This window comes from Somniosus microcephalus, chromosome 25, assembly GCF_052327205.1.
Source record: "Somniosus microcephalus isolate GS21.2 chromosome 25, FLI_Smic_1.0, whole genome shotgun sequence".
Lineage (NCBI taxonomy): Eukaryota > Metazoa > Chordata > Chondrichthyes > Squaliformes > Somniosidae > Somniosus > Somniosus microcephalus.
Genome location: NC_141011.1, coordinates 2592785 through 2619828, shown reverse-complemented (window position 1 = coordinate 2619828; position 27044 = coordinate 2592785). Strand labels below are relative to the sequence as shown.

General features: G+C 49.3%; 1 protein-coding gene across 1 annotated transcript in view; it reads left to right on the top strand.

Annotated features, from left to right (window-relative positions):
- muc5.7 (mucin5.7) overlaps nucleotides 1-24065 on the top strand; it is a gene marked incomplete at its 5' end in the record, with an annotated part of 240861 nt that extends 216796 nt beyond the window's left edge. The window contains 5 exon segments of the mRNA XM_085967276.1: nucleotides 12997-13171; nucleotides 14546-14643; nucleotides 18675-18717; nucleotides 23708-23839; nucleotides 23948-24065. Of these exon segments, the coding sequence (XP_085823402.1) occupies nucleotides 12997-13171; nucleotides 14546-14643; nucleotides 18675-18717; nucleotides 23708-23839; nucleotides 23948-24065 (566 nt within the window).
- Between the last annotated feature and the right edge of the window lie 2979 nt (nucleotides 24066-27044).

The window sequence follows — 27044 nt, the reverse complement described above, 5'->3', positions numbered from 1 at the left end:
AAAAATACTAAAACAATGGCCCTATTGAAATAGCAGTTTGGCACTTCCAGAAGGTCTGGAGTTTGGGAGAAACACAATGGAATGACCCAAGTAAAGTTTTAAAAACTTAGGCCTAGAAATTCACTAGCCTTAGCGCCGCTTTTGAGGCGCTAGAGGGACTAGCGCCAGAGTTATGGCCAGTTGAAAAATTCCCTGGGGCCCTAAAGCGGCGTTGCACCGGTAGCGCTGCGCCGGCACCGATGACGTCATCGGTGTGCGCAGCGTCCCGGTTGCCATGCCGACGGGCCCCAGCGCCGAAATTCAGTTGCGGCCGCCTCGCCCGTGGCAGCCGCAACTAAGACTCTGGCAACAGAGTCCAACATGTGTTTGCGCCGGCACATTAAAGGCCCCGCGGCGGCCGGCCGCTTTCCCGCCGGCCGCCTGCCCGCAGCTCCCTCCCCGGACTTCTCCCCCCCGCCCCCCGGAACAGATGCAAGCCCGGCACTTGTCCGAGGTGCCGGGCTCATTTTTAAACAGATTTGCGCGGGCCGCGGCCGGGTGCAGGCAGCTCCTCCTTAACGGAAGGAGGAGGCCTGCACTTCCCCAGCCTGCCGCACCGCATCGGGTGCCGCAGCGCCGGAATTGCGGCGCTAAACGGCAGTTAGCGCCCTTTTCCAGGCGCTAAGACCCTTCAGTAGCGCCGGCAGCCGTTTGGGCGCGGCGCTCCTGAATTTTTGGCGCGCGCAGGGGGACTTAGCGCCGGCACTAACTTCCGGCGCTAAAGCCCTGGCTAAGCCAAAACCCAATTTCTAGGCCTTACACTTCGAACAGGAACACAGAGGCCTAGAAATTCACTGGCCTTAGCGCCGCTTTTGAGGCGCTAGAGGGCCTAGCGCCGAAGTTATGGCCAGTTTAGAAATTGACAGGGGCCCTAAATCGGCATTAGGCCGGTAGCGCTGCGCCAGCACCGATGACGTCATCGGTGTGCGCAGCGTCCCGGTTGCCATGGTAACCTGCCCGAACTCAGAAATTGAGTTGCGGCCGCCTCGCCCGTGGCAGCCGCAAGCAACGTTCTGGCAGAGGTGCCTTACAGAACTTTGCGCCGGCGCATTAAAGGCCCCGTGGCGGCCGGCCACTTTCCCGCCGGCCGCCTGGCCGCAGCTCCCTCCCCGGACTTCCCCCCCCCCTCCCCCCGGAACAGAAGCAAGCCCGGCACTTGTCCGAGGTGCCGGGCTCATTTTTAAAAAGATTATCGCGGGCCGCGGCCGGGTGCAGGCAGCTCCTCCTTAACGGAAGGAGGAGGCCTGCACTTCCCGAGCCTGCCGCACCGCAGCGGGCGCCGTAGCGCCGCAATGCGGCGCATGGCGCCAGTTTTGAGGCGCTGAGACCCCTCAGTAGCGCCGGCAGCCGTTTGGGCGCGGCGCTACTGAATTTTTGGCGCGCGCAGGGGGACTTAGCGCCGGCACTAACTTCCGGCGCTAAAGCCCTCGCTGCGCCAAAACCGAATTTCTAGGCCTATATAAGATAACCAACTAAGATGGCTAGGAAAACAAACACCCTAGTTGAAGTGTCTTTAATTTACATGTAGTAAATATGATACCAACAGAACACTTTGAAGATATGACTTCAATAGATGCACCAAGCAATCACATGGTTTTTGTATTGAACTTGGAACACCACAGAGACAAGAGTCTGTGGTTGTAACCAGTTAAGGTGGTTTTAGAATTGAATGGAAGGCCTTCGATAAGAATGGCATCAAAGAGATAAATCTGTAATAACAATTTTATATGATAAGTTTTTGGAACACCTAAAGGTGGAGACATAATTATGCATGGAGCAGCTAAATTGACAGTAAGAATAGAAAAGAAGTAATCAGGAAGATGACTAGAGATAACTAGCTTACATCAGCAGAAAACTTCAAAGGATAAACCACTAAAAAAAGGTACAAAAATAGAGCTTTTCAGATAGACAGTCAGAAGTCACTGGAGAGGGGCAAAGCGATTCTTTCAATTTCAGAGGCACGCTCTGTAACTTTTTAACTCTGAGTCTCGGGGATCAAGGTACTTTTAATTTGATTTTGGTGGATATTCTGGATTAGAATTAAGAATAAGAAATGTAAAAATGTACGAAGTTAAGATTTGAGAATAAGGATCTCTGAGGATAAGAAATGTAAGCCATTTGTTTTTGAACTGTTAAGTTGCGATTGACTCACAAGCTGCCAACTGTATGTCGGCTCTTAAATAAATCTATATATTTTTAGAATTGTCTCAAGTCGTAGACCCGAGACAGTGTCAGGTCATTTCGGGTCTCTCTCTCAATACCCGCATTGGTGACTGGTAAGCATTCGATGATGGTTGAGTGAAATATCTCGACAGGGTCAACTGCCGGTGCCTCTTCCGCTGTAGGTAGTGGCAGGCGCGACAGCCCATCAGCATTACCATGTTGCTTTGTACCTTTGAATTCAATATCATATTGATGTGCCCCTAGGAAAAGGGACCATCTCTGAAGCCTCTGCGCCGTCATTACCGGAACACCCTTCTTAGGGTTGAAAATGGAAACCAACGGCTGGTGATCTGTCAGCAGCGTAAACTTTTGGCCTTGCAGGTAATGGTTAAATTTCTTAACTTCCCCACACGAGGCTGAGAGCCTCCCTATCTATCTGAGCATAGTTGCGCTCAGCGGAGGTCAATGATCTGGATGCGAAAGCGACTGGCCTTTCCGAGCCATCTGGAAACTTATGTGAGAGCACTGCCCCGATACCATATGGAGAAGCATCACAAGCTAAGCGAATAGGCAGCGTTGGGTTAAAGTGAGCCAACACTTCCTTAGAGGTGATCAGTGCCTTGCTCTTTTGAAAAGCCCGCTTACAATCATCGCTCCACTTCCATGGTATTCCCATTTGCAAAAGAGTGTTTAGCGGGTGTAACACCGTGGATAAATTTGGAAGAAACTTGTGGTAATAGTTAACCAACCCAAGGAACGACCTCAACTGGGATACATTTTCCGGTGCAGGAGCTTTTACAACAGCTTCGATCTTGTCAGGTGACTTATGGAGCCCCTCCCGGTCAATGACGTGGCCGCAGTATGAGATTCGCTTTTGAAAGAACTCGCATTTCTGGCAATTAACTCTGAGCCCATATTCAATCTGATGAGCACCTGCTCCAAATTCGCGAGGTGATCCTTATCGTTATCTCCTGTAATCAGGATGTCATCCAGGTAGCATTGTGTGCCTGGAATTCCCTGCAATACCTGCTCCATGGCCCTTTGCCAAATCGCTGGAGCCGATGCCACTCCAAACACCAGTCTATTATACCGATATAAGCCCTTATGCGTGTTGATCGTGAGATACTGACGTGACGCTTCATCAACTTCCATCTGTAGGTACGCCTGCGCCAGGTCTATCTTAGTGAAGTGTTTCCCGCCAGACAGCGAAGCGAAGATATCTTCAATCTGCGGAAGCGGATATTGCACCGTGTGAAGAACCGGATTAACAGTGATCTTGAAATCGCCACAGATGCGAACCTTCCCAGGTTCCCCCGGCTTGTTGCTCAACAAACGCTTCATGACAGGAACAATGGGTGTAGCCCATTTGCTCCAGTCCACCTTGGACAGTACCCCTGAACGTTCTAGCCCTTCCAGCTCTGCTTCCACAGCAGGTTGTATCATCTGGCTTTGAAAAATTTTGGGTTTGCATGTTCTTCAACCTTGATGGTTGCCGTAATTCCTTTCAGTGTTCCAAGTCCCTGTTGGAACACCTCCTTAGCATCATCTAAGATTTTGGACAGTCATTTAGGTTTGACGTCGTCCTCCTTACAGGCATCTACAGTCAGTGCTTGTATGGAATGCCAGTCCACATTTATTCTCCGGATCCATTCCCGTCCCAGTAGTGGCAGACCTCCATCAGGTAACACATACAAGTCCATTTTCTGACTTTCTTTACCATTGTAGACCACATTTACTTTTATCTTTCCTTTGGGGTATACTATTTGCCCCGTGTATGTTTTCAATACAATCTCCGTATCCCTCAGGGGAATGCGCGAGAATAACCTTTTGTAATCATGCTTATTCATAACCGTTAATGCCGACCCAGTGTCCAATTCCATCTTCACTTGGACTCCTGCAATCCGAAGCATGACCCAGATAGTTTGGTGGTCTGCTGTGTTACCCACATTATGTATTTTCAGACAACCCAGTTGCTTACTGCTGGAGTCTGAATCCGTCTTCTGTTCATCCGAACTGTTCTCTGTCACCTTGTGTACTTTTTTGTACTTCTCCTGCGGTGACTTCTTGCTGCTGGTCTTCTTTCCGGACCGGCATACTCTCGCTATGTGACCAAGTTTGCCACATTGCCTGCATTCTTTATCTTTGAACCAGCACTGGTTCTGGTCATGCGTTGTCCTTCCGGTTTGTCTGGTGTTACAAGGTTCCTTAATAACCCGTACGTCTTCGCACCCATTGAGTTTAATAGGGTTAGTGCTTTCTTATCATCCGGTACCTCATTCGTTGTACAGTAAACTTCGATGCGTTCCACATAAGTGGCCCAATCTTCCACATCGTTATCAAAAGCAGTGATGTTACCTGTTTTTGGCATCCTTGCTGAGTTTCTCCTTCCCCCTTGAATATTATTATTATTTTTCTTTTTTTTTCCAAGATGGCGGCTTTTCCCGCACTTGGTGGCTTTTCCCGCGCTTGTCTTCTTCCCCCACCGACTCAAAATGGCAATTTCCGTGCTGTTGCCGTCCACGCCTCCCAGCGGTCCTTTATTTTCTCCTGCGTTGCTGCTCTTGTTCCCCCGCCGCTCCCGCGGTCCTTGTGGCCATAAACGCTTTTCTGGCTGCTGCGCGTCTCTGCCCGATTGCAGTCCGGCCCCTGACACCGGCTGCGGTCGTGTTCTCCACCCTTTTCGTCGTTTTCCCTCCCCTTCTCCCACTGACAACTCGGCCGACTTCCCCCCCGTGCCGCTCGATCGGGTTTACCCGCCGCTGTCGTAGAAGGGATGCTCACTGATGCTTGACTTCGTGGTCAGCAAACCAACCCGGGTTTCCGATGGCGTCCCGTGCGATGCAGGATGTTGAGGGCGGATGCCCTTTTTCAATGCCCGTTTCTGAGGACGAAGCTTCCTTTGATGCAAAACTGCCGCAAGGTAAGATCAGACTCGTCGCCACTGTTGAGTCTGTGGTTTCAATTGCAGTTATACTGAATAACAGGACACAGACTACAGAAGTAAGTAAACAGGTCTTTAGTGATTGAGGGTCAGGGCTGAACTGGGATACACTTTGCTCTGCAGGGTTTATATACCGGTGTGGTCACCACCGGTACTACAATGTACAGGAGCCATCAAAAAGTAGTCCATCACCTTAAGGTATTCTCTTAAGGTGGTACAGGTTACATACACTACACTAACATCCAGCCAAGCCCCGCTGTAGCTGACCTGAGACTCTCTGATATTAGTACTGGATGTCCTAACATCCAGCCAAGCCCCGCTGTAGCTGACCTGAGACTCTCTGATATTAGTACTGGATGTCCTAACATCCAACCAAGCCCCGCTGTAGCTGACCTGAGACTCTCTGATATTACATAGATACATATAGATACATAGAAGATAGGAGCAGGAGTAGGCCATTCGGCCCTTCGTGCCTGCTCCGCCATTTAATGAGATCATGGCTGATCCTTTAATTCAGTATCCCGTCCCCGCCTTCTCTCCGTAACCCTTAACCCCTTTTGCCCGTAGAAATATATCTAATTCCCTCTTAAATATATTTAATGAGCTGGCGTACACTGCCCTCTGTGGCAATGAGTTCCACAGGTTCACCACTCTCTGAGTGAAGAAATTCCCCCTCATCTCTGTCCTAAATGGTTTAGCCCTTATCCTTAAATTATGTCCTCTAGTTCTGTTTTCACCCGCCAAGGGAAACATTCCTTCTGCATCCAGTCTGTCTAGACCTGTCAGAATTTTATACACTTCTATGAGGTCCCCTCTCAATCTTCTAAACTCCAGTGTGTACATCCCTAAACTACATAGTCTCTCCTCATAGGTCATTCCCGCCATTCCTGGTATCAGCCTGGTGAATCGCCGCTGCACCCCCTCCATGGCAAGAACATCCTTCCTCAGATGAGGCGACCAAAACTGTACACAGTACTCGAGGTGTGGTCTCACCAGTGCCCTGTACAGCTGCAGCAAGGTATCCCTGTTCCTGTATTCTAACCCTTTTGCTATGAAGGCCAGCATACCGTTTGCCTTCTTGACCGCCTGTTGCACCTGCATGCTCGCCTTCAGTGACTGGTGTACAAGAACACCCAGGTCTCTCTGTACTTCCCCCTCTCCCAATCTATTGCCATTTAAATAATAATTTGCCCTCCCGTTCCTGCACCCAAGGTGGATAACTTCGCACTTGTCCACATTATAGTGCATCTGCCATTTATCCGCCCAATCGCCCAGTCTGTCCAAATCGCTCTGGAGCTTCCTGGTCTCTTCCTCTGAGCCCACCCCACCTCCTAGTTTAGTGTCGTCTGCAAATTTGGAAATGCTGCATCCGACTCCCTGATCCAGGTCATTAATGTAAATTGTGAACAGCTGGGGGCCCAGGACAGATCCCTGTGGTACCCCACTTGTTACTGCCTGCCATTCAGAAAATGAGCCGTTTATTCCAACTCTCTGTTTTCTATCTGACAGCCAGTTCCCTATCCACGCCAAAACTTTCCCCTTTATCCCATGAGCCTCAATTTTCCATGCTAATCTTTTATGTGGGACCTTATCGAAGGCCTTTTGGAAGTCCAGGTACACCACATCTACTGGCTCTCCCCCATCTATTCTACCAGTTACTCCCTCAAAAAATTCCAATAGATTAGTCAAGCACGATTTACCCTTTGTAAATCCATGTTGACTCTGTCCTATCCTGTCCCCATTTGCTAAGTGCTCCGCTATTTCATCCTTAATGATGGACTCCAGCATTTTGCCCACAACTGATGTAAGGCTTACAGGTCTGTAATTACCTGCTTTTTCCCTACCCCCCTTTTTGAATAGTGGGGTAACGTTAGCTACCCTCCAATCCATCGGCACTGTTCCCGAGTCTAATGAATTCTGAAAAATCATCCTTAGTGCATCCGCTATCTCTAGGGCCACCTCCTTCAGTACCCTAGGATGCATGTTATCAGGCCCTGGGGATTTGTCCACCTTCAATCCCTTTAGCTTCCTTAACACCATATCCTTAGAGATATTGATTTGCGTCAGTTCCTCCTTTGCCAATGTCCCTATTTTTCCCGATATCCCAGGGAGGTTTTTTGTGTCTTCCTTCGTAAAGACTGACCCAAAGTATGCATTTAGTTGATCTGCCATTTCCTTATTTCCCATTATATATTCCCCCGTATCTGACTGCAATGGACCAACTTTGGTTTTCACCAGTCTTTTCCTTTTGATATATTTATAAAAGCTTTTGGAGTTAGTTTTTATATTTTCCGCCAGCTTGTTTTCGTAAGCTATTTTGCCCCTCTTGATCATGCCCTTTGCCCTCCTTTGCTCTATCTTAAACTGTTCCCAATCTTCCGCTCTGGCGCTTTTTTTGGCTATTTTATACGCCCTATCTTTGGATTTTATGCTGTCTCTAATTTCCCCTGTTATCCACGGTTGAGTCACCTTTTTAGATTTCCTTTTATGCCAGATTGGTATAAACAATTTTTGCAATTTTGTCATTCTATCTTTAAATGTTTGCCATTGTTTATCTACCTCCAGTCCTCTCAGGAACGTTGTCCAATCAGACCTACTCAGTTCCCGTCTCATGGCATCATAATTCCCCTTGTTTAAATTCAGGACCTTAGTCTCTGAGTCAATTTCTTCGCTCTCCATTTCGAGTGAGAAATCGATCATGTTATGATCGCTCTGACCCAAGGGTCCCCGTACAACAAGATTACTGATTAGTCCCTTCTCATTGCACAGTACCCAGTCCAATATAGCCTGTTCCCGAGTTGGTTCCTCGACATATTGATCCAGATAACCATCCCTTAAACACTCAAGGAATTCCTCCTCCTCATTATTTTTACTGATTAGGCTAGTCCAATCTATATGTAAGTTAAAGTCACCTATGATGACAGCTGTGCTCTTATTGCACGCTTCTCTAATTTCCCTCGTGATGCCCTCCCTAACCTCTATTTTACTATTTGGAGGCCTATATACCACTCCTATTAATGTTTTTCGCCCCTCGCTATTTCTTAGCTCCACCCATATAGATTCTGTATTAACTGAGTTAATATCCTTCCTTTCAATTGCATTTATCCCCTCTTTTACTAGCAATGCTACCCCTCCTCCCTTTCTTTTTTGTCGATCCTTCCTAAATACTGAATACCCCTGTATGTTAAGCTCCCAGCCCTGCTCACCCTGCAACCATGTTTCCGTAATCCCAATTAGATCATAATTATTAACCTCTATTTCCACAGCTAATTCATCTACCTTGTTCCTGATGCTTCTCGCATTAAGGTATAAAACCCTCAGGCTTTTTTTATGCTCACATTTTTTATGAATTAGTTTGGCCCTTTGTTTTTTGTTCCTCACCCTTTTACCATTTATTTCTGTCTGCCTTTCACTTTCCTCTATTTCACTACATAGGTTTCTAGCCCCCTGCCATACTAGTTTAAATGCTCCCGAACTGCTTTATCAAAAATTACCCCGAGAACATCAGTTCCATCTCTGCACAGGTGTAGACCGTCCCTTTTGTATAGGTCACACCTACCACAAAACTGGTTCCAATGCCTCAAAAATTTAAAACCCTCCCTCTTACACCACTGCTCAAGCCACGTATTTAGCCTAACTATCCTGTTCTCTGTACTCTTACTAGCACGTGGCACTGGTAGTAATCCAGAGATTACTACCTTCGAGGTCCTACTTTTTAGCTTGGCTCCTAACTCCCTAAATTCTACTTGTAGGACCTCTTCCCTTTTTTTAGCTACGTCGTTGGTACCAACATGTATCACGACAACTGGCTGTTCCCCCTCCCCCTCCAGAATGTTCTGCACCCGCGCCGAGACATCCTTGACCCTTGCACCAGGGAGGCAACATACCATCCTGGAGTCTCGGTCGCGACCACAGAAACCCCTATCTATTCCCCTTACAATCGAATCCCCTATTACTATAGCCCTGCCACTCTTTTTCCCTCCCTTCTTTGCAACAGAGCCAGTCATGGTGCCATGAGCCTGGCTGCTGGTGCCTTCCCCCGATGCGTCACCCCCCCCGACAACAGTACCTAAGACGGTGAACCTGTTGCTAAGGGAGACAACCCCAGGGGATTTCTGCACTACCTTCCTGCCCTTGCTCTGCCTTTTGGTCACCCATGTACTGTCTACGCTGGCCTTAACCTGCGGTGTGACCAACTCACTAAATGTGCTATCCACACCCCTCTCAGAATCGTGGATGCTCCAAAGTGAGTCCATCTGCAGCTCAAGGGCCGTCATGCGGTCCCACATGAGCTGCAGCTGGACACACTTCCCGCACACATAGTCGTCAGGGACACAGGAAGCGTCCCTGATTTCCCACATGTTACAGGAGGAGCATGACACAGGTCCGAGCTCTACTGCCATGACTTAACCCTTATATTACTTTTTAATTTTCTAGTTTTAGTTTATTTATCGACTTTTGTTTTCCCGAAGCTTACTTAGACCAATGTATACTGTACTCCTCTTATTCCTTTTTAAACTAACCAAATCCCACTAGTTTTGGTTTTACTTTCTAGGAAGGTTTGAGGAAAGTACTTACCAGTTAGTCTTACCTCCCTGGTCTTTCGCTGACTTCCCGGTCTTGTGTCCCCTTGGTCCTACGCCGACTTCCCGCTCCTCCCGGTTCCTGCCCTGCTGAAAAGAAACTGAGACCAAAAAATTTGTGACCTCTGTTTTTAGACAGCTGCTAAAAGACTACTAGGTTAGAGGAGGAGGGTGGGTGGGGTTTCCTACTCTGTAGGAACTCGGGTTTAAGCCACCACCCTCCTTAAATACCTTTCACCTGGGTGCTTCCCACCAGGTCCGCTTCTGAAAAAAAGCTCACGAGCTGGACTTCCGCCTCAGCTGTTTTTTTAAATGGCTTTTTAACTCTCTCCTTCCCTGAGATTGGAGATTGGTGAGGCCTACCTGGGCCTCTGGAGCCTCTTGTAGTCGCTCTGCCGCTCAGCTCCGCCTCCACCCGCTGCCGATGCCGCACTGGGGCCTACCTGGGCCTCTGGAGCCTCTTGTAGTCGCTCTGCCGCTCAGCTCCGCCTCCACCCGCTGCCGATGCCGCACTGGGGCCTACCTGGGCCTCTGGAGCCTCTTGTAGTCGCTCTGCCGCTCAGCTCCGCCTCCACCCGCTGCCGATGCCGCACTGGGGCCTACCTGGGCCTCTGGAGCCTCTTGTAGTCGCTCTGCCGCTCAGCTCCGCCTCCACCCGCTGCCGATGCCGCACTGGGGCCTACCTGGGCCTCTGGAGCCTCTTGTAGTCGCTCTGCCGCTCAGCTCCGCCTCCACCCGCTGCCGATGCCGCACTGGGGCCTACCTGGGCCTCTGGAGCCTCTTGTAGTCGCTCTGCCGCTCAGCTCCGCCTCCACCCGCTGCCGATGCCGCACTGGGGCCTACCTGGGCCTCTGGAGCCTCTTGTAGTCGCTCTGCCGCTCAGCTCCGCCTCCACCCGCTGCCGATGCCGCACTGGGGCCTACCTGGGCCTCTGGAGCCTCTTGTAGTCGCTCTGCCGCTCAGCTCCGCCTCCACCCGCTGCCGATGCCGCACTGGGGCCTACCTGGGCCTCTGGAGCCTCTTGTAGTCGCTCTGCCGCTCAGCTCCGCCTCCACCCGCTGCCGATGCCGCACTGGGGCCTACCTGGGCCTCTGGAGCCTCTTGTAGTCGCTCTGCCGCTCAGCTCCGCCTCCACCCGCTGCCGATGCCGCACTGGGGCCTACCTGGGCCTCTGGAGCCTCTTGTAGTCGCTCTGCCGCTCAGCTCCGCCTCCACCCGCTGCCGATGCCGCACTGGGGCCTACCTGGGCCTCTGGAGCCTCTTGTAGTCGCTCTGCCGCTCAGCTCCGCCTCCACCCGCTGCCGATGCCGCACTGGGGCCTACCTGGGCCTCTGGAGCCTCTTGTAGTCGCTCTGCCGCTCAGCTCCGCCTCCACCCGCTGCCGATGCCGCACTGGGGCCTACCTGGGCCTCTGGAGCCTCTTGTAGTCGCTCTGCCGCTCAGCTCCGCCTCCACCCGCTGCCGATGCCGCACTGGGGCCTACCTGGGCCTCTGGAGCCTCTTGTAGTCGCTCTGCCGCTCAGCTCCGCCTCCACCCGCTGCCGATGCCGCACTGGGGCCTACCTGGGCCTCTGGAGCCTCTTGTAGTCGCTCTGCCGCTCAGCTCCGCCTCCACCCGCTGCCGATGCCGCACTGGGGCCTACCTGGGCCTCTGGAGCCTCTTGTAGTCGCTCTGCCGCTCAGCTCCGCCTCCACCCGCTGCCGATGCCGCACTGGGGCCTACCTGGGCCTCTGGAGCCTCTTGTAGTCGCTCTGCCGCTCAGCTCCGCCTCCACCCGCTGCCGATGCCGCACTGGGGCCTACCTGGGCCTCTGGAGCCTCTTGTAGTCGCTCTGCCGCTCAGCTCCGCCTCCACCCGCTGTCCTAACATCCAGCCAAGCCCTGCTGTAGCTGACCTGAGACTCTCTGATATTAGTACTGGATGTCCTAACATCCAGCCAAGCCCCGCTGTAGCTGACCTGAGACTCTCTGATATTAGTACTGGATGTCCTAACATCCAGCCAAGCCCTGCTGTAGCTGACCTGAGACTCTCTGATATTAGTACTGGATGTCCTAACATCCAGCCAAGCCCCGCTGTAGCTGACCTGAGACTCTCTGATATTAGTACTGGATGTCCTAACATCCAGCCAAGCCCCGCTGTAGCTGACCTGAGACTCTCTGATATTAGTACTGGATGTCCGAACATCCAGCCAAGCCCCGCTGTAGCTGACCTGAGACTCGCTGATATTAGTACTGGATGTCCTAACATCCAGCCAAGCCCCGCTGTAGCTGACCTGAGACTCTCTGATATTAGTACTGGATGTCCTAACATCCAGCCAAGCCCCGCTGTAGCTGACCTGAGACTCTCTGATATTAGTACTGGATGTCCTAACATCCAGCCAAGCCCCGCTGTAGCTGACCTGAGACTCTCTGATATTAGTACTGGATGTCCGAACATCCAGCCAAGCCCCACTGTAGCTGACCTGAGACTCTCTGATATTAGTACTGGATGTCCGAACATCCAGCCAAGCCCCACTGTAGCTGACCTGAGACTCTCTGATATTAGTACTGGATGTCCTAACATCCAGCCAAGCCCCGCTGTAGCTGACCTGAGACTCTCTGATATTAGTACTGGATGTCCTAACATCCAGCCAAGCCCCGCTGTAGCTGACCTGAGACTCTCTGATATTAGTACTGGATGTCCTAACATCCAGCCAAGCCCCGCTGTAGCTGACCTGAGACTCTCTGATATTAGTACTGGATGTCCGAACATCCAGCCAAGCCCCACTGTAGCTGACCTGAGACTCTCTGATATTAGTACTGGATGTCCGAACATCCAGCCAAGCCCCTTAGTACTGGATGTCCTAACATCCAGCCAAGCCCCACTGTAGCTGACCTGAGACTCTCTGATATTAGTACTGGATGTCCTAACATCCAGCCAAGCCCCGCTGTAGCTGACCTGAGACTCTCTGATATTAGTACTGGATGTTAAAAGTGTTTATAAAAGTGTTCCATTCTTCCCACTGATGAGCACAAAATCCACACACAACAATAAGTAATGATTTAATTTACTGGCTCCTTCGCTTTTTCCTTTTTAATTAAGCTCCCTCAGCAACCATCTGTTGAAATCAATTATTATTTCATTTAATTTTTCTTAAACCAGGTCACCAACAGAAGGAGTCCAATTTTTACTACTTTTCTCTTTCTATGTTGCATCCATTAAGTTATACCTTAAAATTACAAATTTAAGAGTGTTGTTAACAGTGCCGTTTTTGTTTTTGCTTTCACCAGGCAACTGCAAAACCCAGTGGTTTGATCGCGATGACCCATCAGGAAATGGGGATTATGAAGACCTCATGAATCTCCAAAAAGAATATCCTAATAAAATCTGCAGTAACCCGACTGCCTGTGAAGTAGAGACAACAACTGAGATGCCAACCTCAAGCACTGGAGACATTGTTTATGAGTAAATAACGATTCCTGCCATCTTATTTGGACTTCCAGAAGGCATTTGATAAAGTTCCACATGATAGATTGTTAGCAAAAATGAAAGTGCAGGGAATTGGAAGCAACCTTTTGACATGGGTAGGGAATTGGTTAGAAGATGCGAGACAGGCAATAGGGATAATGGGTATGTACTCCAATTGGTAGGATGTGACTAGTGATGTCCCCCAGGGATTTGTACTGGGGCCTCAGCTTTTCACTATATTTATCAGTGACTTGGATGAAGAAATAGAGAGCTGTATATCCAAGTTTGCTGACGACAGTCATAGAGTTATACAGCACAGAAAGAGGCCCTTCAGCCCATCATGTCCACGCCGGCCATCAAGCCCTATCTATTCTAATCCCATTATCCAGCACTTGGTCCGTAGCCTTGTATGCTATGGCGTTTCAAGTGCTCATCTAAATCCAAGTAGTATAGATGGGAGCAGAATGTTGCAAAGGGACATAAACAGATTAAGTGAGTGGGAAAAACTATGGCAGATGGAGTTCAATGCGGGGAAGTGCGAGGTCATCCACTTTGGACCTAAGAAAGATCGATCAGGGTATTTTTAAATGGTGAGAACTGTACAGGAGCAGAGAGATTTAGGGGTCCATGTACAGAAATCACTAAATTCTAATGGACTGGTACAACAATTCATTTTGAAGACTAATGGAATGTTAGCCTTCATCTGAAATGAGATGGAATACAAAGGGATGGAAGTGATAGAGTTCTGGTTAGACCACGTCTGCTCAGATCTGGGCATTGCAACACACAAAAGATATATTGGCCTTGGAGGAGGTGCAACCTCAGAATCACCAGAATGATAGCGAGACTTAGAGGGTTAATTATGAGGACAGGTTGCCTAGTGGCTTGTATTCCCTATAGAACATTAAGCGATGATCTAATTGAAATGTGAAAGGTGATTAAAGGATATGAAAAGGGTAGATAGAGTGAAACTATTTCCTCTGGTGGGGAATCGAGAACAAGGGAGCATAACCTTAAAATTAGAGGCAGGCCATTCAGGGGCGATGTCAAGAAGCACTTCTTCACACAAAGGGTAGTGAAAATCTGGAACTCTCGTCCCCAAAAAGCTGTTGAGGACAGGTTAATTGAAAATTTCAAAAATTAGATCGATAGATTTTTGTTAGATAAGGGTATTAAGGGATATGGAACCAAGGCGGGTAAATGGAGTTAAGATACAGTTCAGCAATGATCGAATTCAATGGTGAAACAGGCTGGAGGGGCTGAGTGGCCTATTCCTGTTCCTATGTTATTTTGATACTGTGACTTTATTTCAAAGAGTATGAATTGTTTTAGCAACAACATTATCTGATCCTCTTATTCTGCATTAAACAGGTGCAGCATTTCTTCTGGATTTACTTGTGTGAATGCAGAGCAAAAAGATAAGAGCTGTCAAGATTACAGAATACGATTTACCTGCCCTCAATCTTTTTGTAAGTATTGAATATTTTATTTATTGAGTCTACCCTTCCACTTTGATAATCATTTTACTACATTCAACACTGTGGGGGAGAAATTCGGTACCTTAGTGCCTCCAGTTAGCGCCTGGCGGCGGCGCTAACAGAGTTCGCCAGACCGGTGTTCCAGCACTCTTCCAGCCACATCAAGCTCGCGGCTAGATGGTTGGAAATAAGGGCTATCCGCTTTCCACCTGGCTCATGACTCCCCTCCGCAACCCAACACTCCTGCATAGCACTCATATAATGAGAGTCGTGCCGCCACCTGGAACATCATTGAGCAGACCATCAGGCTGCAGAAGCAATGGTTCCGCTGCCTTGACCACTCGGGAGGAGCTCTCCAGTACTCGCCGGAGCAGGTGTCCCATTTCGTCGTGGTGTGCTGCATGCTCCACAATCTGGCCATCATGAGGGCCCAGCCCTCGCCAGCAGGGATTGCGGGACCACCTCAGAAGGAGGGAGAGGAGGAGGACGAGGAAGACAAGGAGGAGGAGGAACAGGAGCGAGGGAGGAGGCAGCCAATTGGCCTTCCGGAAGGGCAGTCCGTGACCACCTCATCAGACTGCAGTTCCAATAAATTCAACCCCAGATCCCCGTTGCTCACCACATTCCCACCATAGGCCATAACACAGCGCACAGGTGAAATGAGAGACAGTATAAAATTATCCGAAGTGAATTAATAGATTTATCAATAATCAGTGAACACATATTTACAACAACAATATTTACTATTCACCCTTGTGCAATCCCTTAGTGCCTTTTGTTACAGTGCCTTTGCCTTCTCTAGTGCTCCTGCAAAGTGTTGGCCCAGTGGCTGCAGCAGGGCTGGTGGAAGGCTGCTGAGTGTCCGTGCGGGAGACTTCAGATGGCCTTGCAGGATGCCCTCAACCAGCTCTGGGCCTGGATGGCCCCGCTGTAGACTGCACCACCTCAGCATGGGCGGCAGCAGTCTGGGCTGGCTGGAGGACAGGCAGCGACAAGGGCAATGGTGGAGTGCCAGTGGTGGGAACAGGAATGCTGTCATCCTGAGAGAGGACAGCAGGTTCCTGCTCCACTGACCCACTGCCACTCCCCCGGGGCAGCACCTCAGCATCCCTAGCAATCTGTTGGAGCACAGATTGCCGGCCTGCTGCGACACCGTGAAAGCCCCGGTCGACGGTGGTAGACCCAGCCACGATGGCAGCGGTCAGAGCTTGAGTGGCATCAAGCTGAGACTGCATGAGAGCAGTCTGAGATTGAATGGCACCAACCCTAGACTGCATTACAGCACTAGGACGTTGCGTTGTTTCCGCCAGTGCTGCAATAGAAGCTGCCAGATCGCCCATCACACACAGCATCAGGTCTGGGTCGCCACCATCTCTGTGGGAGCCTACCAACCTTTCCAGACATAAATGATGGGCTCCATGGTGTGTGCAGAGCCTTGTGCAATGTTGGAGGTGGACACCCCCACACTCCTTACCATTGCCAACAGGCTCTCGGGCACCCTTGCCATTGCACCTATGATCTCCGTGTGCATGCCCATCACCCTTCTTCTAAAGGCCTCCCCATCTAGGTCCTCATCTGAGTCCTGCGCAGCAGAACTCGCCCTCCGGGGAGCTGGCCCCCGAGCTACCCTTTCCCCCTGGCCTCGCTGCAGCCTGCTCATCCCTGGTGCAGCACCCTGTGTAGATCCCACTACTATACTAGCCTCTAAAGAACATGTCGTGCCAGTATCTGAGCTGGTGCCTGCAGGTGAGACATACAGTGACGCGGTGTGTTCTTCCTCCTCCTCTTCTCCCGCCTCACTCTCTCCGGTGCCCTCAGGGATAGGCTGCTCCGGTGCTTGCTCATTATCTGAAAGCATAAAGGCACAAGAGACAGGTTAAGGTGAGGGGAAGGGGGCAGGATGGGAGAAATGCAAGCATACAGCATGATTAGCTGGAAAGTGCGAAAGGCTTGTGGGGTGAGGGGGAAGTGGGATGTGAGCAGAAGGAATAGGGATGAACATACTGTGGGTGACTGCTTTGTGGAACCCCTTCATTCAGTCCATAAGGGTGACCCCGAGCTTCCGGTCGCTTGTCACTTTAATTCTCCCCTCCACTCCCACTCTGACCCCTCTGTCCTCGGCCTCTTACACTGTTCCAATGAAGCTCAACGTAAGCTTGAGGAACAGCACCTCGTCTTTCGATTAGGCACTTTACAGTCTTCTGGGCTCAACATTGAGTTCAACAATTTCAGAGCATAACCCCTCCATTTTTTCAGGCGGCAGCTGTTGATGATTCTGCCCTCCCCATTTGCAGCATTTTCTCTCTCCTGAGTTCAATCCTAGTACAGACTGTGCCTTCAGTTCCTTCCTCCCCTCCCACTTTCCCCGCCTCTGCAGCTGCTTAAAACCTGTTACATCTCCAACTTTTACCAGTTCTGACGAAGGGTCACCGACCTGAAACGTTAACTCTGTTTCTCTCTCCATGGATGCTGCCTGGCCGGCTGAGTGTATCCAGCATTTTCTGTTATTTCAGATTTCCAGCATCCGCAGTATTTTGCTTTTTTTTTATGAACATACTGTTGTTGTCCTCAAGGGGGTCAACGTTGCCGGTGGCCACGACACCCACCACCTGGCGCCCAATAATCTCTAGCACTCTATTTTCCAGCGCAGACAGTGGTTGGGTGTCGGCTTGTCCCCAGCCTGTGCACTCCTCCTCCCTCCTGTTGTGAGCCACCTTGGCTGCAAGAGAAAGGAAGGTGTGTGAGTGAGTGTGGAGCAATGTGTTTGGTTGATGCGCCTGCCATCGCTGAATAGCTGGCATTGTGTGTAAGGTGTGAGATGTGAGTGTGAGTGTTGGCTGGTAGAGATTGTTGGTGGGCAAGTGCTGGGGTTTGGTGCTTTGGCCAGTGTCTGCAGACTGTTGTTCAGACGGTGGTATGTAGCATTTGTTAAGGCATTGACTCACCCTGACCACCCGAGTGAGGTCATTAAATTTCTTCATGCACTGTGTATAGATCCTGGGGACCACAGTGCTGCCCAAGACCTGACGGGCAACCTCCCTCCACATGGCACGGAAGAGTTGAAGCGAGGTCCTCCGTCTCTCCACAGCGGACACCAACTCCTCAAATGCTTGGTCCGAAAATCTGCGGGCTCTCTCCCTGGGGCGTGGATCTGCCATGAGTTGTCCGGCTCCTTGGGCTTGGCCTGCTCCTGCTTGCTGACACAGGTTCACAGCCAGCAATACTGAGAATGAGGTTCTGCAGCATGAACTCCCCTTTAAGAACTGGAAAGAGCCTGTGGCAATGATGATTTGCGATTAGACTGCCCCTGATATTGCTTAGCGCTTTGAGTGGAATGCCATTGAGCTAGGCCATTAGCACTTGATTTAGCGCTCCCATCCTTTCTTTGAGCGATGACACTAAATTTTGCGTGCAGTGAGATTCATTAGCACCTGGTGCTAAATCTCAAACTTTTCCAAAGTTAGCGCCCACTCCTGGGCTATAATGAATTTCTCGCCCTATGTTTAACTGAAAACTAAGGGGCTGAAATTCCTCTCCCATGCGCAAATGGGGCAGGTCCATGTCAGGTGCAGAAACCACGGACAGTGGCCATGTCCCCATTGTATACCAACTGTGCTAACCAAGAATTTCCGCAGGATTTGTGCTGCTCCATGTCATATGCCTCATTACTGTTATGTCTGACATTGGTGATAGGTACTCGATTGCCTTGGCCTGAGCACATGGAGTTTGATAGTGCTGTTATCATTGTATTGTGTATAGGTATTCGATTGCTTTTGCCTGGGAGTGTGTGTGTGGAGCAGCCATTAAAAAAGCAACATGAACTGAACTCTGCTTACGACCTCTGGATTATCTTTGCAAATGCAACAATTACTACAGGCATTTGGGTGTGTTCAGGGGTTGGTTATTTCTTTACTAGAAATGATGAGGTGTTGTACCACTGACACAATGGGGTCGATTTTGAGTGCTCTTGCCTGGCGTGCTCCTTCACGGCCCACAAAAATAACCTTTGTTCCTTTAACCAGGTGATTGCAAAATCCAGTGGTTTGACCGAAATGATCCATCAGGAAATGGGTGTAGTGTATGTACCTTTAAGAGGAACTATGTTTTTGAAGCCCCTGTATACTGTAGTACCAGTAGTGACCACTCGGGTATATAAGCCTGTGTAGCGTCTTGTGTTGTTAGTTCACCTCCAGACTTTGTTCAGTAAACACTTGTTAAATCAACTCCTGCATTCCGTGTCTCCATTAACACACGGATCTAACAGTGGCGACGAGTTAGAAACGAACTTACCTGCAATTCGGCAGCACCTCAAGGGGATCGATTCCTCAGACGAAGGTCGAAGCCAGAAGCAAGAAAAAAAAATAACTCGAAGAAACTCAAAAACGAGGGCCAGGCTTGGTCTCCAGTCTGTGGTTTCCCCAGCTAAACGGGCTGGTGGCAGGTAGTGCACTGATCCTTCCTGGGCTGCGGCGGGCTACAGCTCGATCGGGTGGCTCTGCAACGGGGCCGGGCAACGAGTCGGGAAGCAGAAGCAAAGAGAGAGAGAGGGTGGAGCACTCAGGGCGCGGCCGGCGTTCGGACTGAGCAGAGGGAGGGGAAAGTCCCAGAGGGTCCGCTCCACGACGGGAACGGTTCTTCAATTACGGAGAGAATATTGAAGCGATATATAAAAAAAATTTTTAAATAGAAATACCGCAAAAAGCTGCAGGTCGCAACGGGAACCGCGGAGAACAGCGTTGGCAGCAGCAGCAGCGGCGGGAAAGCGCGATCTTAACTCGGCGGGGAAGAAAGAAAAGCGCGGAAGCGCCATTTTAGATTTTCAAGATGCCGAAGACTGGCAATATTACTGCTTTCGATAGTGATATAGAAGATTGGACCACATATGTGGAAAGAGTGGAGGTATATTGCAAGTCGAATGAGGTAGCGGATGATAAAAAGGCATCGGTACTTCTAAATCTGATGGGCGCAAGGACATACGGGCTGTTACGAAACTTGATCACTCCAGCCAAACCGATGGACAAGAATTTTAATGAGATTGTTGATACCTTACAGGAGCACTTAAACCCAACACCGCTGCTGATAGTGGAACGATTCAAATTCTTCAGGAGGAATCAGCACAAGAATGAAAGTAACGCTGATTACCTCGCCGAATTACGAAAGCTGTCAAAGCACTGCCAATTCGGGGCAGGACTGGCAGATTCTCTGCGAGACAAATTCGTCTGCGGTCTCCTAAGCAAAGGAACACAAAAAAGACTACTTTCTGAGGAAGATTTGACACTGGACAAGGCTTTCAGTGTGGCTGTATCATACGAAGCAGCAGCAAGAGGAGCTGCAGAGATACAGCAAAAGCCACAGGACTTCGGCACCCATGAAATGACAAGGAGTTTCGAGAGATGTTATCGCTGCGGCAGGTCCACCCATGATCAGAAGGACTGCTGGTTCAAGGACAAAGCATGCAGGCAATGCGGAAAGATGGGACACATTGCACGTGTATGCCGATCTGGAAAGAAATCCGCTGACAGTAAAAAGGTCAATAAGGAAAAGTACAGAAATGTACAAATGATGACGGACAGTAGCTCCAAAGACCAGAAGAGCGATAGCGACTCCGGAAACAAGAGACTAAGCTGTCTCAAATTACATAATGTAATTGCCAAAGAAGATTACCAGACCATTTGGGTTACCCTCACGATAGCGGGGTCCCCAGTCAAAATGGAGCTAGATACAGGATCAGCTCTGACCGTCATGAGTCGACGGGATTACGAGCGGCTATTTCCGCATATACCTTTGAAAGACACATCCATTGTCTTGAAGACATATACGGGGCAGAAAGTATACCCCAGAGGGAAAATAAGGGTGTCTGTTGTATACAACGGCAAGGAAATACAGAAGTTGTATTTATACGTTCTGCAAGATGGTGGTCCACCGTTGTTGGGACGTGAATGGGTCAGAAAGATAAGTTTAGACTGGCACTCCATTCAGGCACTGACGGTGACCAGTAAGAAAAAAAACGATGATGACATCATACCTGGACGATTAAAAGAAATCTTGGCTAACGCCAAAGAAGTGTTTCAACAGGAACTAGGAACCCTGAAAGGCGCCACTGCCTCAATAAAAGTGGAAGATGCGGCAATTCCCAAGTTTTTTAAGGCAAGGCCGGTGCCATACGCAATTCGTCCAGCCGTCGAGGCAGAGCTGGAGAATTTGGAAAAAGCAGGCGTGTTATCCAAGGTAGATTGGAGCGAGTGGGCAACACCCATCGTCCCGGTCATGAAGAAAACGTTGAATAATGATAAATATGAAGAACAGAGAAAAGTTCGCATCTGTGGGGACTTCAAGGTGACTGTAAACCCGGTTCTTCACATGGTACAGTATCCTCTTCCGAGGATAGAAGATATTTTCGCCTCACTATCCGGAGGGAAACGTTTCACCAAAATTGACTTAGCACAGGCATATCTACAGATGGAGGTTGAGGAGGCCTCTAAAAAGTATCTCACGATAAACACACACAAAGACCTGTACCAGTACAATCGACTGGTGTTCGGAGTGGCATCAGCTCCGGCTATCTGGCAAAGAGCTATGGAGCAAGTCCTGCAAGGGATTCCAGGGACTCAATGCTACCTAGACGACATCCTGGTAACAGGAGAAAATGACAACGAGCACCTTGCCAACTTGGAGCAGGTGCTCACGAGGCTGAGATAACGGGACCTACGAGCAAATCGCCCCAAGTGCGAATTTTTCCAGAAACAAATATCATATTGTGGCCATGTCATTAACGAAGAAGGGTTGCATAAGTCACCTGAAAAAATTGAAGCGGTCGTAAAGGCCCCAGTGCCTGAAAATGTCTCACAATTAAGGTCGTTCCTGGGATTAATAAATTACTATCATAAATTTTTACCAAACTTGTCGACGGTTCTGCACCCGCTTAACGCACTGCTACAAACGGGAGTAGTTTAGAAATGGAGCGAAGACTGTAAACGTGCCTTCCATAAATGCAAAGGCTTGATCACGTCCAGGGAAGTGTTGGCTCATTACAACCCATCACTGTCAATCAGACTGGCGTGCGATGCATCTCCTTACGGCGTGGGAGCGGTATTATCGCATAGATTCCCTGATGGCTCGGAGCGGCCAATAGCTTTTGCGTCACGCTCATTAAACTCAGCTGAGCGTAACTATGCCCAGATCGACAGGGAGGCACTCAGCCTGGTGTGGGGGGTGAAGAAATTCAACCATTACCTACACGGACAAAAATTTACCTTGTTGACTGACCATCAACCCCTCGTCTCCATATTCAACCCTAAAAAGGGCGTTCCCATTATGACAGCGCAAAGGCTACAGAGGTGGTCCCTTTCCCTAGGAGCACACCAATATGACATAGAGTACTAAGGAACAAAACAGCATGGGAATGCTGACAGGTTATCGCGCCTACCGATGCCAACGGTGGAAGAGGCGCCTACAGTGGACCCAGTGGAGATATTCCACTCGACCATAGTGGAATGTCTACCGGTGACAAATTCTACCATTGAAAAGGAAACGCGAAATGACCCAACTCTCTCACGAGTCTACGATTTAACGGTGAAGGGATGGCCAGCACATGGCGAACACTGTTGCCAGCATTCTCGCAAAGAAGAGAACAGCTGTCAGTGTGCCGAGGAACCTTGATGTGTGGATCCAGAGTGGTGATTCCACCCAAACTCAAGGATAGAGTGCTAAAGGAGCTTCACGAGGGGCATCTGCGTGGAGTGAAAATGAAGAACTTAGCCAGAGCGTTTGTGTGGTGGCCAGGTATCGATGGAGACATCGAAGAAATGACCAAGAGCTGTCTAGGATGCCAGAAGGTCCAAAACGCCCCACCACAAGCCCCTCTACATCCATGGGAGTGGCCCTCATCTCCATGGCAAAGGGTACATATCGACTTTGCTGGTCCATTTATGGACTCAATGTTCTTAATCGCGGTGGATGCACACTCCAAGTGGCCGGAGGTAATAAAGATGTCCTCCACCACCACGGAAAAAACCATCACAGTATTAAGGACCATATTCGCCAGGAATGGGCTGCCTGAACAGATCTGTTCTGACAATGGACCGCAATTTGTATCCGAAGAATTCAGGAAGTTCTTTAAAAAAAATGGCGTTAAGCACTACACGTCCGCCCCATACCATCCCACCACCAATGGATTGGCTGAAAGGTTTGTCCAGACCTTCAAGAAGGCCATAAAGGCCATGGGTAATGAAGACATAAATCTACAACATAAGGTAGATAACTTCTTGTTTGCGTACATGAATGCAACACATGTGGTTACAAACCAAACCCCCGCCATGATGTTTTTCAATAGAAGACTAAGATGCCGGCTCGATTTGGTCAAGCCAAACGTCAGAAGGGACGTAGAGAACTGGCAATTTCAAAGCATGAATGAAAGGCCAACTAGAACCTTCCAGATAGGTCAACCAGTTTTGGCCCGGGACTACCGTACCGAGAAATGGCAGCCTGGAACTATTTGCACACGACTAGGACCGCTGATGTATACCGTGGACATTGGAGAAAGCATAATAAGGCGCCATGCTGACCAGATCATAGAGTCATCCGAAAAAGGACAACCTACACCACAACTCTATACGCCTAGTGATGAAGCAGAGATACCCATAGTATCTACCTCCGATCCGGTGATACTGGAACCAGATGAACCCAACACTGGCATTGAAGCCGAATCGACCTTGCCAAAAGAACCTACTACACCACCGAGGCGTTATCCAGACCGAGTCAGGAAGCCTCCAGAGAGACTGAATTTGTAATTGATTAACTTCAGCAAATGTGTATATTATTGTTCTTGTAAAAATGTTATGTACTATTTATCTAAAAGGGGAGGAATTGTAGTGTATGTACCTTTAAGAGGAACTATGTTTTTGAAGCCCCTGTATACTGTAGTACCAGTAGTGACCACTCGGGTATATAAGCCTGTGTAGCGTCTTGTGTTGTTAGTTCACCTCCAGACTTTGTTCAGTAAACACTTGTTAAATCAACTCCTGCATTCTGTGTCTCCATTAACACATGGATCTAACAATGGGGATTATGAAGATCTTGTGAATCTCCGTAAAGAATATGCTGATAAAATCTGCAGTGATCCGACTGATTGTGAAGTGGAGACAACATCAGGAATTTCTGTCTCAAGCACTGACGACAACGTTGCTGAGTAAATAATGATTCCTTCCTTCTTATTTTCGTGCAGTGTCTTTATTTCAAAGAGTATGAATTGTTTTAGTAACTACATTATCACACCCTCCCATTCTGTATTAAATAGTTGCAACATTTCTGCTGGATTTGCTTGTGTGAATGCGGAGCAAGAAGATGGAAGGTGTGAAGATTACAGAATACGATTTTCCTGCCTTGAATCTTTTTGTAAGTATTGGACATTGTAAAAGTTGATTTATTGACTGTTACCTTCCATGTTGGAACTGATGGCCTAGAAATTCGACTACACAGCCCTCACAATGGCCTCCTCAGCCTTCAATATTAGGAAGCGCGCGCTCATTACGAGCTGGCAATACTGATGTAGGCAAAATGATAGGTAAGCAGTGCCCACGCCAGGCATCAGGCACTTTGCATATTCAAATAAGGGGCCCAATGCCTGTTTGAAGGCCCCTCTGCAATATTGGGGTGCCCTCAATGCAGTCGCGGCTGGGCCAGCTGCGTTCAGGGCAACCAGGGTCTACATGTGGCCTAACAATGGACCACTGCAAGCCTCAACCAACAAAGTGTTTAACATATACTCCTCCCAACCCCACATTAAAATCAAGTGGGCCACTGCTGGCTACCAGCTCCCCTCCCCCATTGCTGTATGTTTAATTAAGAAGATAATGTCAATCTGTGGGTACAACTGAAGTGTGTTAGTGCAATATTAACCATTGAGAACCTTCTCGTGGTACAGCTTACTGGAACCTTAGTATACTGTTTCATGGAGCAGTGAAACCTCGAACAGAGTTGCTGTCACAATGGGAAGGCATAAAGCAGAGTGTCTAATCTTAGTCTATCAGGTGTGATAGAATGAAAATCATCTTTCATTCCTGCTGTAAGTGTCCTAAGCGAAAGTGATCAGTTTCAGCCCAGTTTCCAGCAGATGTAAATCCACGACAAAAAAGTCCACATTTTGAATTTAACTGCAGCTCGTTGGGTTTTGCAGGCCTCATGAAACCCGCCAGCTAAAGTAAAACAAGGACTGCTGGATCCAGGAGGTAAGTGCCTGTACACTTACCTCCTGGATCCAGTGTTCCTGCCTAACCCACACCCGCAATCGGAGACCCCCCTACAAGATCTCCGATCCTACCCACGTGGCCTCCAACCACCTCCCCCGACCCACCCCCGCCCCCCCCCCCCCACGCTCCTCCGATACCCCGTGCTGCACCTGGCCCCTGAACCTGTGTTGATCCTGCTCCCCCCCCCCGATTATAAGCCGCTCCCGTCCCTCTGATGATCACCTCCCTAGCACCCCATGCTCACTCGATGCCTCCCCCCCACTCCTCCGATCGTTCCTGACCCCACCTTTTTCCGATTGTTTCTGACACCACCACCCCGAACCGCTCCTCCAGCCCTTCGATCATTCCTGACCCCCCCACCCCGTGCTCCTCTGGCCCTCCGATCGTTCCCACTCTTCCGGCCCCCAAGTGATCCCTCACTTCAGCAAGACTCTCAATCTGGTTGGCTGCGGGTGGGAAACAGAGGTTTCCCATGCAATTCAGGCCCTGCCGTTAGATTCGGCAGGGCCTGCGGGAAACCCGTTCTCCCGGGTTTCCCGACCGCTTCTGAGCACCCCCCACTCCCCCAACCCGCCTCCCCATTAAAATTCAGGCCATCATCTTTTGGTACAAATTTCCTGCTGAAGCGGGCAAGAAGTCAAATTTATTGCACAGCACAATCACCATGCATTCCTTGCTATAGCTGACCTCAGAATGTAACAAAGCTCTCCATTCTCTAAACATCAATATCCCGCACCAATATGAGCACAAAATACACACACAGAAGTAGGTAATGAATTCTATTAACAGATCCTTCACTTTTTCCTTTTTAATTAAGCTCTCTCAGCAATCACCCGTTGAAACCAATTATTATTCTATGCAATCCATCTGGCTGTATAGGTTTGTTGCAACAATTCAATGCGAACAGGGTGGGATTCCATTTCATTAAATGCAGGTTGTTTAATCATTAGTACTGCATTAGGCAGGTTGCTCCCAGGCACACTGGAAGTTGCATTTATTCTATGCCAGCCTACATTCCCACCATTCCACACTGGATGGATGGATCCTGGCTGAGCAAGAATACCCTCTGGAGCCCTGGCTGATGCCACTGGTTCAGGGGAAGGGAGCGGGTGCTGGCAGGCGGTCATGAAAAAAAAGCCGCCCAACACCTGCCCCTTTAAATACCGCCGCCGCGGCTGCAAAACCGCCACCCTGACCCTGTCTGACATATCGTCCGGCAATAGTTCAGGAGGTGCAGCCGAAGTTTGCGGCCGGGGCGCTGCGCACGGCGATGACATCGTCGCCAGAAGCGCGGAGCCACGGGGCGCTACCGGCTACCACTGCTATTATGTCCGTGTATAATTGAGACACGGACTGCAGGAGTTGATTATAACAAGTCTTTACTGAATGGAGACAACCTGGAAACTGAAACTACAGAAGCCTGCTAGGGCCTTTTATACGGGGGTGGTCACTGCCGGTACTGCAGTCTGAGACCAGTTATTCCCTTAAAGGTACATACACAACAATTCCTCCCCTTTTAGATAAACAGTACATAACATTCATTTAACAACTAAATAATAACTAATCACCCCTTCACAGCAGGTCCAATGTTAGCTGGTCATGGAGGTGCACCTCATGTTACATCCAATTGCTACACGGGTCTATTTTATCTGCTTCTGAAAGACTGCCCACAACCAACAAGAGAGATTGCACATGGATAGTGGCATAGCCAATGTGTGGTACCTTCCCTCCCATGAAGAATGTGCCCTATAAATTGTAGGGGTGAAGGGGTTTGGCTAGGTGAACTTGGTGGCTTCATGCAATCACAAAAATATAAGCGTTCTCTTCTAGTAAGTGAGTTTGGAAGGCAGAGGAAACAAAAGGCTAGAAAATAGACAACAAAGTGGTCTGGCAGTGCTTATAATATATGGTATATATTTCAATGCAAAGAGTCTAGTGAAAAAGGCAAATGAGCTGAGGGCACAAATAATATCATAGCTATTACTGAAACATGGCTGTAAGAAGAGCAGGAATGGTAGCTCAACATTCCTAGTTACATGGTTTTCAGACAAGATAGAGAGGGGGATAAAAAAGGAGGGGGCCGCAATATTGGTTAAATAAACAATTACAGCTGTGAGGAGGGAGGATGTGTTAGTAGGATCATCA